The following is a 14,666-nucleotide window of genomic DNA, read 5'->3' as shown; positions in this document are numbered from 1 at the left end:
ACACAAAACTAAAATAACATCACAATACTTAGACGAATGGAATGCATAGAACATATTGTAAAGAAAATATTCAAACAACGTTTTTTTCTACTTTTGATGTCACAGCTCACTCCGGCCATCCCATGTAGAGTTTGCGTGTTGTCCCTGTGTCTGTGTGGGTTCTCTCCTGCAGAACAGCTGAGGCAGGGGCAACAAAAACTGGGAAAGTTGGGAGATGCTCAAACAATACCTGTTAGAAGCAATGCACAGAGGAACAGGCTAATTTGGATCATTGGGGATAAAAGGAGAAGCCTTAAACATTAGTCATATTTTGTTCACAAAAAAAAATGGTGTTAAATTTACGTACAACTGCGTGAGTAAATAATGTATAGTTTAAGAACAAGGCTTTTCAATGTACTATTACAAGGAATTTGGGGATTTCATTATCTACTGTCCATAATATCATCAAATAGTTAAGAAAAGCCCTGCTTGTAAGTAGATGGTCCAGAAATCAACATTGAATGCAGGTGACCGATCTTTCAGGCACCACAGAAGAAAACCAAAATCCCAAATCATTATGTCTATGAGATTGCTGCATGGGCTCAGGAAACACTGAATTTAACCATTTTCAATCAACACATTTTGTCACTACATCTACAAATGTAAGTTGGAACTCGACCATGTCAAGTAAAGAGTTTCATCAAAAATACCCAGAAAGACCACTGGCTTGTTTGGGCCAGAGCTCATCTGAGATTGATGCAAAGTGTGTCTGTGGTCTGATGAGTCCACATGTCAAATGGTATTTTGAAACTCACGGGCATAGTGTCTTCTGGGTCCAGAGGGCTATGCATGAGGACAGAAATGTGTGGGTTATTATCAGCACAAAGTTAGCACAAAAGCCAACATGTGCGATATTTGACGCGTGTGTGTTCGTGTCTCTGACATAGGCAACTTGCACATCTGTGAAGGTACTGTTCGTGTTTGAAAGGTACATGGAGGTTTTGGAGCAACATATGCCGCTGTCCAAGCAATGTCTTTTTCAGGGAAATACCTTCTTATATAAAAAAAAAAAAAAACAAGAAAAAAAACAATGCCAAGCCATATTCTGCATGTGTTACAACTATTCAAGATAAAACCTTGATCAGAACACACCTACAGTAGTCAAAACAACAAGTAAGTACTGAGTACTGGACTGATCTGCCAGGAGTCCATATCCGATTCCCACTGAAAATCGGTGGTGCATTATGAAGTGCAAAATATGACTTCATATATGAGCTAAGACCCTGGACTTTGGAGAGTTGTACATCGAACAAGAATGATTAACATTTCTGCACATTTTCAATAGTTCCTAAATGCTTAAGTAATATTAAAAGAACAGAGTAATAAAAATGAATTGTACTGGCTTTTTTAGAGCATGTTACAACTATCTAATTCAAGATAAATTAATACAGTCGGCCCCCGGTTTACGAACACCCTCTTTTACGAACATTTCGACTTACGAGCGTGTCCCGCGGAGTTTTTTGTCCCCCACTTACGCACAGACCATTCGCCTTACGAGCAATCTGACATGCCGGCCATTGTATTAGTTCATATATTCTCGCCTTGCCAAGTCATCAAAATCAGTAGTTAAAGCTTGTCACGGCAACGAAGAACGATATTGCTCTTACAATGTCACAGTCACTGTCTCAGTCACGGTGTCAGTCACGGTCTCACTCACGGAGATGCTATTGGCCGGCGTCACGTCAATCACAGAAATGCCGATATGCTATTGGCCGAACGCCTTTAACTAGCTTGATGGCACAGCTGGTCGAGACGGAAGGAAGGAGAGAAAATGAGTGAAAAACGGAAGGAAGGAATGTTGTGAAGACTTTGCAAACTTTATCTGTTAGACATGGCTTCTAAAATTGCAAGTGGCGGTAAAGGAAGAAGTAAGAGGATGATGACAATAGAAACCAAGCAGGAGATAATAAAAAAATACGAAGGAGGCGCGTGCATAGTTAACCTTGCTCGTGAGTATGGATGAAACCGCTCGGCAATCTTCTAAGGGCAAGACTTTCCTTGCCGGGGGACGGACCTCGCTCGACAACAAAATGGAGAGGCATCTTCTATTATGGATTAAAGAGAAGGAAATCGCCGGTGATATGTTTTAGTTTGTTTGTTTAGTTTTTAGAAAAGTTCTTGTTTAAGAAAATAAATCAATAAATTCGGCGGGTTGGTCTCTGCTCACCTCCGTCTCCACTCAGCTCAAGTCACGTCGCCCCAGAGGAAAATGTCACTTATCCTTTGTTTATCCATGCTTGTTATATTAACTGTACAGTAGATTACAGTAGTAATTTTAAATATGTGTGTAAATTAGTGATGGTTTTAACTATGAATTCGCCACGCATTGCCTGTCAATGTGTACGTACAATTGACCTCGCTTTGCTACATTAATGAAAGCATCTGCTCATGCATGACACGGTAACGCTGATATGCTATTGCTCTTACAATGTCACAGTCACTGTTTCAGTCACGGTGTCCGTCACGGTCTCACTCACGGAGATGCTATTGGCCGGCGTCACGTCAATCACAGAAATGCCGATATGCTATTGGCCGAACGCCTTTATCTAGCTTGACGGCACAGCTGGTCGAGACGGAAGGAAGGAGAGAAAATGAGTGAAAAACGGAAGGAAGGAATGTTGTGAAGACTTTGCAAACTTTATCTGTTAGACATGGCTTCTAAAATTGCAAGTGGCGGTAAAGGAAGAAGTAAGAGGATGATGACAATAGAAACCAAGCAGGAGATAATAAAAAAAAAATACGAAGGAGGCGCACGCATGGCTCGTGAGTATGGCCGTAACCGCTTGGCAATCTTCTAAGGGCAAGACTTTCCTTGCCGGGGGACGGACCTCGATCGACAACAAAATTGAGAGGCTTCTTATATTATGGATTAAAGAGAAGGAAATCGCCGGTGATATGTTCTAGTTTTGAGAAAGGTTCCCGTTTAAGAAAATAAATCAATAAATTCTGCGGGTTGGTCTCTGCTCCCCTCCGCCTCCACCCAGCTCAAGTCACGTCGCCCCAAAGGTAAATGTCATTTTTCCTTTGTATATTTATGTTATTTAATTTAACTGTACAGTAGGTTATGTTACTCATTTTTAATATGTGTATAAAGTCGTGATGTTTTTACCTAAGGTTTTTGCACGCGTTGCACGCATTCACAAATTAACATAGGTTTCGATTGCCCGTCATACGAGCAGTTCGAGTTACGAGCGTAGCCGCTGAACGGATTAAGTTCGTAACACGGGGGCCCACTGTATTTGCATAAATAAATAAACCTTTTTTCAGTTTGAGCATGAATTATCCTGTCTTCGTCATGTATGCAAATAAATATAGGTTGAAAAACACTTGCAAAACATTGTACACTCTATTATTTTTTTAATTCATGTTTTACACAGCATCTCGACCATGGTAATTAGGTTTTGTAAAGTGTCTTTTGTTGTATTTAAAATGTCTCAATAAATGCATCGTTGTTGCCGTTCACTATAGGCTGAACAGTTTTGTGCTAATTTATGTGTTTTCATAAGAACAAAAATTAACCACACAATATTTCTTCTTCTCATTCAGACAGTTATTGATGTTTTGCTCTTACAGTTAGGTTCAACATTAAAGCTTCCTATGGTGGCTGTGCGTGCTGCAACATGCTCTTACCATGATGCCTCTTCATGATTACGGAAAACAAACCAAAAAAAATCATTCATTCCCTCATCTCGCAACGTAGTAGCACATTTTCCCACATGCTTTCGGACACAATGTATGTTTTAATTGGATTTTTTTGTTATTTTATGAGTGAAAGCCATCTTTGCATACTTGTGTAGTGAGAACTCATATTTGTGAATACCATTCAGCTCCTTTATTGTTGTTGTCGTTGCCCTCGTAATTTTGACCTGAACTTTGTTTACGGTAATTACACCATACGATTGTTGCTGACCATGTTCACAATAAACTGTGATGCGAAACATGGTAAAGTTAATGCTTTGGAAATTGTTACGCCTACCTCTCCTTTCAGGAAACACATTGAGATATTTTATGATGATTCTACACAGGAAGGCCAGAGAAAGCTGGAATTGAACTTGGGACTCTTAACTGTGAGGTTGAGATACTTACCACTCTTCCATTGTGCCACCCTCATTTTAATTACATTCGTTTATAATAACATAGAGAGTTAATGACAATGTGAAACCCTCCACAACCCTCCACACTTATTTTGTGCTGAATAAAGCAAAAGGAATAATGTAAGCTATGAAACCCAAATGGTTTGATTAATCTTAAAATACTCTTTGAAATTCATGGTTTAGTTCTTTAAGAAAAAAAACGTGTACTTGTCTGAGCGCATGTGCATGTGTGCACTTGTAACTCTTGGGATGGAGTCTGAACAGCAGGAGGCTATAACCTGTGCTGTCCACACTCTGTGATCACCACTGTTTATGGCTGCATAAAACTTGTGCGTGTGCTCGCACACACTCCCGCACACACACACTACACACAGCACACATCCATGTCTCTTCTCTTTCTATCTCTTTTACCCTCACTTTCAAATACTCTCACACATTATAGCTTCTGTCTGTTTCAGAGGCTGTGTAATTATTGTGGTCTGGTCTGGGGCTCTTATCACTATTGTGACAGAAAAGGCTGACAGATACACACACTGGCACTTCATGATATACACATTTGCTGTCTCTGGCACTGGCTATTTTTCTTCCTTTCTCTTTTTCACAATATTTGTTGACTTTTCCAGTCTTGGCCACGTTGTGCCCTTCCTCTGAGGTGGTTAGGGTGAGGCCAAGTCATGTGCCAATTCAGGAGATTGGCATTGAAGCCAGACATGAGCTCATCGGCCCAGCTGGGCAGAGAGCCCATCACAATGCTCAGCAGGGCCCCTACCACAGGGGTGCAAAGAGCTCCATACATGCTGATCATCCACTGTTTCTCTCTCTCTCCCTCTCGCCCTTCCTTCCCCTTAGTCTTCGTTTCGTCTTTTGCAACCTCTGAATTTGTCTCTTTCTTGATCGGCTTCCCATGCCCTTTACACACAAACAGATACACACAGGCGAGCTCGCCAATCTCACTTTTCTTGTTTTGCTCCTTTCGAACTTCCAGCGCAGGATGGAGCGGGAGATGGACAGGCGGATCGGTATATGATGCGAACTCTGTCTCCCACCTTTGATCACGCACTTTGGGTTGTGACCGAAAGAACGAGATCCTGGATACAAGCGGCCGAAATGGGTTTCCTCTGCAGGGGTCCGGGGCTCTCCATTAGAGACAGGGTGAGAAGCTCGGTCATCTGACAGGGGCTCAGTGTCGAGCCGCTGCTCCTCCACATTGGGAGGAGCCAGTTGAGGTGGCTTGGGGATCTAGTTAACATGCCTCCTGGACACCTCCCTGGTAAGGTGTTCCAGGAATGTCCCACCAGGAGAAATCTTCTGTGACGACCAAGGACACTCTGGAGAGACTATGTGTCTCTGCTAGCTTGGGATCACCCGGGGATCCCCCAGAGGAGCTGGACGAAGTGGCTGGATAAAGGAAAGTCCGAGTTGAGAAAAGTCTGGGCTTCCCTGCTGAAGGTGCCGCCCCCATGACTCAACTCTGGATGAGTGCTAGAAAATGAATGAGTTGCATTCTACATGATTTTACTTACTTACTTAGTAGGTACTATGGTGCCGGCAAAAATAAGAGAATGAGTATAGTTATTTATTTATTACGTTTTTTTTTTTTTATGAAAAGGTGGCATTCAGCTGTTTCCCTACGTGTGTTCTTCTTGAGACTTAAATCTGTGTCTGGGGATGTGTATCAATTTGGGTTTTCAACTAAAAATCATTTCGCGTATGTGGGTGTGTGCAAAACATAAGACCTGCAGATATAGGACATGACAGCATTGTAGTCAGACAAGGGCAAGACACAACAGATATGATGTGGCATGCCAGATGTTTTATTGAACGTGACTTTGGTCTGCAGTATAACTATCTGGAGAGGTATGTACATTGATGTCTCTGATGAAGACATAGCGCTGACAGTTGAAGCTTAACCACTTTGTTTCATTCAGTTCATTTAGGCCTGTGTAGCCATTCAGTTCTTTGGCAAAGAGGTGTTTAGTTCAAGAATATCATAATGAGAGGTGGATGTTTTTAAAAGAATGAGAAAATACCCCATCACATTCCTGTGTTTTTCTTTTTTGTTAAGGGTTTCATAATTAGTAGGAATGCTGATTAAGACTAGGGATTGCAAATTATCTAGCTGTATAAAATTATTGTGATATCAACAACATTATTATTTTGGTGATACAGTTATTATGCAATCGTTGATATTGGGAAGGATCTTAAATGCATCTAATTATGTAGACGTACAGATCTCAAAACCTGCTTTGAAAATGAATCTTTTCATCCAGTGAACAAAAATATGATTTTCTTAGTGTTGATAATAATTGCATTTGCCAGTTGCCAAATTCTCTGCATTAATTAGAACATGTTTATTAATTTGTCAAGATAAAATGTCTTTTCGTGAGTGCATTGACCAATCTCCTTTTCAACCATCGGTTCACATTTTTGGAGTATTTTATAAAACCACAAGGCACATAATAGTTATTTGATACATTTAGCATACCAATGCATATTGCAGTTAGTACTGTATTTTCTAAGTGTAGTTTAATTGTTAAGGAATTCATCGCACTGTGAATGTTTGTCTGTTACTGTTAATCAAAATTATCCACTTCAATTGTCCTTGCTCATTCAAGTGGGTCAAAAAGTCCAGTCAAATACAATACCTTTACAGTGATACCTGTATAGCCCTTAACTCTTTCAGTGCCATGCCGAGTATATTTAGCATTTTCACTCATCTTTCAAGCCTGACAGAATATTGTGTGCCTTGTGAGACATTCAGCCCCCATTTTAGGCAGGAGGAGGCATCATATGAAAAATTGATTTCAATTCCCTACTTACTTGTAATACATGTGTTGTAAGTGTGAAAACACTGCCATTCAATAGTCTTAGTTATCACTACAGTGATCAATTGGCTTAATATTAGATAAGCACTAGTCAAGGGTGTCAGCTACCCTCTGTAAAAAAAAAAAAACATATTTGATGCGTATTGTATTGTTTATTATTACTATTTTAATAACTAGAGGGTCTCAAAGGGCTCCAAAAGTCCACTATGACATCTGATCTGAACTAAGCTCCCAGAAGAGTAAGGAAAAACTAAAAAAAAAAAAAAAAATTCTGTAAGTGAACACATTATGTAGTTGTAATACAAGTTAGGATGATGAGAGTTTCCATTATAAAGATGAAACACACTAATGGAAGACACCTTAGGAGAAGAAGGTTCTCTTCAAAACCAGACCTGGTTGGTCCGTCTCCACATCAGCACCCCCAAGGGGCCCCACCTCAAATCTTGTTCCTATTGGCCAGGGCTAAATCCGTACAGCCATTCAGCCCCCACATATGGACAGGAGGAGGGAGCAGGAAAGAAATAGAAAAAATGGCAGTCAAACAGACCACCATGAAGTGCAACTAAAATGCAAGAGTATAAAAATAAGTTTGTATTCATGTTTTAAACATTTTTACTCGATTATCGGCTCTAAATTCTGTGGGTAGGGCATCTGAGAGCACCGGAGCTCGACTAGAAAATGCTTGAGAACATGCAGACTTAAATGAATATATTTTACTTGAATTTTTCTACATGTTTGTGTGCTACTTGTTGCAAAGCAGAATTTGCAGAGCTTAATTATAACTGCCCTGCATAAGCCTACTGCATAAAAATGGCGTAATGTATAACCTGTAAACTCATTGTGCAATATATATATATATATATATATATATATATATATATATATATATATATATATATATATATATATATATATATATATATATATAGGGTTATGGCACATTTTTATATCATTTAAGTATATTAAAGTCTGTCATTGATAACTCCAAGAGGTATGTGCATTTGTACTTGACAAGTTCGATTATTATTATTTATTTATTTTATGAATTGTTTTTTCACCTGGTGAAAAAATTATTTGCAAGGAATGCAAAATTTGTAATATACCTTTTACTGCGCACCTCTGGGCTCCCTCATGTTTTCTGACAGAAAGATTAAATAAAAATGTAAGCTTTTGCTGTAAATCTAGATCCAATCTAGAATCAAATCGCCTTTCTCATCTGAGACACAGGATGGCGCTGTAAATTGGTCACTAGTCCCCCCCCCCCCCCCCCCCCCCCCCCCCCATTATTGGTCGTTGAAAAAAAAAAATCAATGTTGTTTTAACCACAATATTTTTTTTATTTAAGCCCGCCGTCGCAATAACCTTTAAAATGTATAGCACACAAAAATTGAAATGACAAAGTGTGCAACATCAGAAACACCTTTAGTGAGTCCTTTAGTTTGCGCGGATGTGTGGATGGTGTGTATGTTTGCGCTTGTGTCCGAGGATTGAAGTCATTGAGAGGGGTGAGGAACCAGTAGACGAGGATGCATTTTGTATTCAGGAGGGCCTGGTATTTATCTGTCTGCTGCCTGTCTAGTCTGGTCTGGCCTGTTAGTGGTGTCACACTGCATGCTCCCTGGGGGACTAAATTGACGCTCCAGACAGAATGTGCGTGTCTGAGTGTGCTTGTATTGTTTAGTGGTGTGAGTGGTTTGGTCAGTAGCAAAAGAGGGCACCAATTAACAACAACGATTTTATATATATATATATATATATATATATATATATATATATATATATATATATATATATATATATATATATATATATATATATATATATATATATATATATATATATATATATATATGTGTGTGTGTGTGTGTGTGTGTGTGTGTGTGTGTCTATATATATGAAGTATGTTCTTATGTGACTATGATGGTATGAAGACATTTTTAAACACTACCAGTCCCGCACAGCTTTTTTCTTTTTTGTCTCAGTTTGTGTATATCTATGTGACTGATTAGAAAAATACTTTCTGAGCATGGTTGGTTTTCCGACACTTAAAGTGTGTATATTTTGCTTGGTGCAAGTCCATTTCATTTTACTGCTATGTAAAAATGGCAAACTAAGAGGGTGAAGACATTTTGCAAATTGTTTAGCATTTGTATACAGTACTACTTTGGTATTGAGACAAGTGGTTTATTGTCCCTCACCAGGATGAATAAAATATGTGTTTCTTTCTAGGTAGTTTTTTTTTTCTTCAAGAGTCACTTAAAAGGAATGTTTATGTTCTGAGAAACAGTTATTTTTAGACTGCAGATTTTATTGTACTGGAATGAACAGTGTTTATACAGTATGTGCGCTTGCACCCCAGCCTTTTGCAGCTTGCCTGATTCAGAGGGGATATGGTGGAGTAAAAGGGACATGGGGGGGTCACGCCTCTCTGCAGCACATGTGGCCCTGAACCACAAGACTAGTGCAGGGGTCAACTCAAGGTTAGCTTCTTCAAAGGCCATCTTCATTGGTTGAAGCCAGCCATAACAAGGGAGTGAAACTTGAAGCACTCTTCCCTCCCCCCCAAAAACACCAGGGCCAGCCCTCTTCTTCCTCCTCCCCTCTGGTTTGCTCACCAAGAGCCATTGTCAACCACAACCCGGACGTCTGCTACTCTTCTGAGTCAAGTCAACGCTTTCAGCCATCCTCCTCCCCTTGCTGCCTCTAGTCAGACACACACATGCATACGCATGTATATTACTCACTTTCCCGAATTATCTTCATTGTCATCTACATGTTCCTAATTACAAATGTAATACGTGTAGGCAGTGCATAAACTACTTGTTAACGAAGATTGAAATGTTCTAATGTTGCGCACAAATACAAGGACTTTAAAGTATCACGAGGTAGGAATGCATACAATCGCGCAAAATATTAATATTTTTATACGTTTGGGAAAAAAAACATCCTTTTAATGCGTCAATATTGACAGAACGTATATTGAGAATACGTTGAAAGCATTGTAGTTCGTTTTACAGTTGTGTAGTTTTGTGTACTGTACTTTTCTAGAGTGTATTGTTTTAAGATTAGTTTCATTTCTGTGGAGGCAGGAGTGTGGAGGGTGGGGGGGGGGGGGGTCCTCCTTTGAGTAATCTGATTGGTTAACACAGCTGTCAGATAAGACTGGGGGTGGGGTTGAGCCCACCCCGTCTGCCCTGGTCCACTTCGAAGACAGCTGCTCGCGGGCTGAGGAAACGGAAGAGCTGCGCAATGCGAGAAGTACCAGAAATGGCTTTAGCTCGAACTGGCAACTAATTATTCACTTTCCGAGTCCATCCAGAGGGAAACATGGCGTGAGAATCACCGAGGAAAACCCGTGCAAAACTGACGCGAGTCAGTCTACGCGGCGGACTCTGCTGCCGCTGCCCGCAAGTTTTTCGGTGTTTTCCCGTCGGGGGTCCCCGACGGTGGCGGCGGCGGCGGCTCTCTCCCCGGAGCGGTGTCCCGGTCCGCCGAGTCCAGCGAGCCCCATGCAAAACCTAACGGCCCCTGGCGGCTCCGGCAACTCCAATGTCACCTGCTCCTGCAACTGCACCGCTTCGCAGCCACAGGGAATGGAGATATGTGAGTAGCATACTTGTGTTTTCCCTGACCTGAAATCCGGCCCCAGGGACGAATGGACTGCCTAATCCGTTTTATGTACACTTCCAAGTGGAGTCGAGTGTACTGTAGATCGTTTCGTTTTGTTAATACCGTCAAACATATTATCTTCTCATTAATATTTATCGGTCCTTCCATTTTCCGGGCGTCTGCGGAGTGTAGTAGAAACTTTACAGAGGCTCCATTGTGGCTCCTTTAACTGGTATTTATAATGTCATCTGATGTGGCTATATGACTTTCAAGTTTCAAGTGTGAAGTCAGTAAAAATGCAACGGTATTTTTAGCTCATACGGTATAGCGGACACTTAAATTACATCGGCACAGCAGCAGCGGGACAATCTCCAGTCACAATAGCCTGTTAAAATGATGACTTGCTTTCGACGTTTTGCACACATTGCCGATTAGATATGTTTTAAGCTAAGAAGCTTGACAGCTGTTTTGTCATGTGCCAGGTTGTTTCTATGAACCCGTTTTAGTTGAACATTGACATCTGTGCACAGAGCACATACAGTATAAGGGATCCCTGCAGAGGGTTAAATAGTTGGCAGTCAGCACGAACAGGAAAGGCTGGAATGGTATGATATGTCTGTCTGCTGTCTGAGTAGCCCACAGAGAAACTGTCACTATTAGCTCTGCTATAATGCTGCCTGTTAGATCCACTGCAGATGTTCCTCTTTGTGACTGAGACGCACCAGACAGCTATACAGGGGAGAAATAGACAGTCACAGCAGGAGTCAGAGATAAATGACCATGAAACACATAGAGACAGAGATAAATTCCCGACCAGACAGCTAGATGAGAACCATTACAGAAAGATATGTGTACATGCACTCCCCAAAGACCAACATGCGTACAGAAAAGCACCAGACAGAAGGGAAAATTCCAGTCATGTGTAATTTCCATTGGGGCAGAGGCCAGGCTCAGGCAACGTGTGGTGAATGTAGGATATTAGATTTAGATTTGGCAGCAGAGTGGCTGCAGTGACGCCCCACTGTAACTAAGAAGTGTACGTTTGTCTGGCACACTGACTCATGGCTCACCTTGTACTGGTTGTATAGCGTCATCCGGTTTATGGCTAGCCCTTGGAAAAAAAAAGTCAGGGATGCGGGTGAAGACGAGTGTTCCGTTAAATCGCTCGGTTTAACTTAAACTTTTGTCCGAATTTCGTGGTAATTGTTTTTCCCTTAAGTCTGTGTATTAGGGCAACACTTCTTTGACATGATTTTTGCATTTTCTCATCATATCAAAAATCATCCATTCATTGGTGTTGAAAAGATGTCATGTTAATCTGCTGCCATCTCTAACAGAATTTGAAAGGCTGAATAATGCTCCTATGAATCCCTTGGCTGAGTCAAGCTCACATCTTTTTCTGCTTTGTCCATCGTTCAACAGAATTCAAATTTTATAATTGTAAAATAATTCACTTCTTGCACATTAAAAATAATCAGCCAAAATACATTTTCATACTTGAAAGACCCTACAAAGATTGGTGCTTTCACAATTAAATTGCTTTCTATGGTTTTAAATCAGTTGATGATTTGTAAACAGCGTCTCTCAGTGCTACTAAGTGTTGTAAAGGTTATATATACAGCTGGGCAATATGGCTTCAAATTCATTATCGCAGTATAAAATGAATCCCTCTCTTGGTAACCCTATATATTCGCCCAGCATTCCCTTGATAGTCCCTGAGCACTCGAGGACGGATGACTGTTTGATGTGGACGCAACTGTTTTTTTTTTCTCAACCAAATACATATGCTGTGCTACTTGTGCAAACGCTTCACAACGCATCACAAAGAATAAAAAGAACACAGTCATATAGGTACTTTTACCAAGTCTACTGTAAGTCCCAGAACTAGTAATTGACGCTTTGCACATAATCTTAGCACTGACAAAATATGGCTTGGTAATTTCCGCATTATTTTCCACATAGTATTACAAGGTTTATTCAGCCATTTATTATTCCATCTTTTTTTTTTAACCTCCTCCAGAGCAGCAATTTAGAGAACAGCTGTAAGATGCATACCTCCACACGTTGAAGCGACCGCAACAACCTTCAGATTTTTTTTTAGTTCAAATTAATCCACGAATATTGCCAGGATCGCCCTACTGTATCCTAGCTTTTTTTTTTTTTTTTTTTTTGCTGTGTCTCAGTTTGGCAAATTCATCTGTGTTCTACTTTTCTAGCTTTGTTCTAGCTAGCGCTACACTAGCTGCGTTCCTTCGAAGCAGAAACCACATACTTCGTTTGTTTCAACATGAGAAATCTGCAATGAAATAATAGCAGCGGTGTTGACACTTGGAACGGTCTTCTTTAACCGCATTGCTTAACAGTTAATTTTAAGGTATTAATCTGGCTAATTATTCCCATACACATCCATCACACAAAAACTGTGCGACAACATGACGTTATTAAATGACTTGTTCTGATTCAACACAGAAATGTTGATTCAATGTTTTTTACGGCCAGTTTGCATCACAATCCACTGACCGCCAAATTGTGCACAGCCCTAGTTATCACATTCACCATATGCCGACAAACAGTTACGGTGTTTAGTGATAGCCTACGCATACGGTATGAATAGTTAAGAGTCAAGCAAGAAGAATATAAAATTGTGTAGTGTGTTTGTTTTTTTTCAAAATCAATGTTTGACTTTGTAATGTATGGAAACCTACGGAATGTATTTACAACTGTTTCATCATGCACTCCTTGAGTTTACATTTTTAGACAAAGCTACAGGTATATACATGCTCTCTTGGGTAAGGAAGGGGTCACTGTGTCAGTGTGTGGAGTATCTGAATGTGTCTCTGTGTGTAACAGCCTGCTGTCGGGGCCAGCCAAGTGGATGTGAGCGGTCTGATCAGTAATCCTGTGTATGAGGGGTGTTAGTGTGTAGGTGGCTGCAGGGTCATCGTTCAAGTGCCTCAGGCCACCACACACACACCGAGACTTGTTGGCACTTACTTGAACACGTACACGGAAATGCATAGGCATAGACGCTCACATTTACACTTGGACAGATGTTCACCTACATACTTGCACATACAGACAGGGACTGTTCTTCCAGTCAATATTTACTCTTACTTCTACAGCCAGATACCCAATTCATGTTCACAATAACGTCTCTGAGCTTTTTCCAACCGGGCAATTGTTTTTCTTCAGGCTTTTTAATGAATACGGTCAACTTATATGTCTTCAACCTACACTTCTAAGTTTGACGAAAGATTGGATAAATGTGTTAGACAGGGAAAAAAGGCCTCGACCACCACAGTTACTAAAGAATCGATATATACTGTTCTGTCTTTGCGAGCTTATACTGTAATTAATTTCACAGAAACACGCAAGGTGTTAGAAAAAAAAAAGACAAGGTAGAGGCTTCAAAGAATCTGTTTCATACTATGAAGTTGATGTGCAGTAATACCCTGCTGGCTGAGGAAACTCATGTTTCTTAACTTGCTGTGGGCAAGAATTATCAAGGGTTTGCCAGTCTGCACAATGATTGATTTTCCTGTCACTGAAATGTGATGTTTACATTGGCCCTGTACAGACTTTCAGATCATAGTGTGCTGCCAACATACACCATCTGATCAATGGTGACTGAGCTTGATATCATGTACCGTAGAAAAAAAATCTAGTCATGCAGAGACATGGCTTGTCAAATAAACCTGACCAGTAAAACATTAAGACACCTCTAGGAGAAAAACAATATGCATGGCATTTAAAGTCATGTCAATCTTTATTGTCTTTTGGTTCAATACGGGATTTGTGTTTAGAATATTTATTCATTCATCCATTCATTTCTTTTAGCCAATTATCCTCACTAGAGTCGCTGGCTCGCTGGTGCTTATCCTATTCGTTTTCGGGCAGTAGGTGGGAGAGATCCTGGTCTGGTTGCCAGCCAATTGCAGGGCACAGAGAGAGACAACTATTCACACTCACCGTCACACCTAAGGATAATTTGAAGTGTTTGTAGTGCCTTGAAGAGACCCATGAGAGCACTGAGAGAACATGCAAACTCCACACAAGAAGGCCGGGGCAAGTTGCAATTCAACCCGAGACCTCTTAACTG

The 14,666-nt window shown here is 40.6% G+C and overlaps 1 protein-coding gene across 2 annotated transcripts in view; it reads left to right on the top strand.

The window, feature by feature from the left end:
* LOC148425679 (low-density lipoprotein receptor class A domain-containing protein 4-like) overlaps positions 1-14,666 on the top strand; it is a 156,336-nt gene that overhangs the window by 114,347 nt on the left and 27,323 nt on the right. Inside the window, exon 1 of one of the 2 annotated variants that reach the window (XM_088410469.1) lies at positions 10,102-10,561. The exons of the other annotated variant lie outside the window; for it this stretch is intronic. Coding sequence (XP_088266595.1) covers positions 10,468-10,561 — 94 coding nt within the window. The 5' untranslated portion in view covers positions 10,102-10,467. Of the gene's footprint in view, positions 1-10,101; positions 10,562-14,666 lie in introns of those variants that run through there. 2 annotated transcript variants of the gene reach the window in all.

This window comes from Hippichthys cyanospilos, chromosome 3 (assembly GCF_059441005.1).
Source record: "Hippichthys cyanospilos isolate Australia breed blue-spotted pipefish chromosome 3, RoL_Hcya_1.0, whole genome shotgun sequence".
NCBI lineage: Eukaryota > Metazoa > Chordata > Actinopteri > Syngnathiformes > Syngnathidae > Hippichthys > Hippichthys cyanospilos.
The sequence above is the reverse complement of the archived record's forward strand: the minus strand, read 5'-3'. Positions and strand labels throughout refer to the sequence as shown.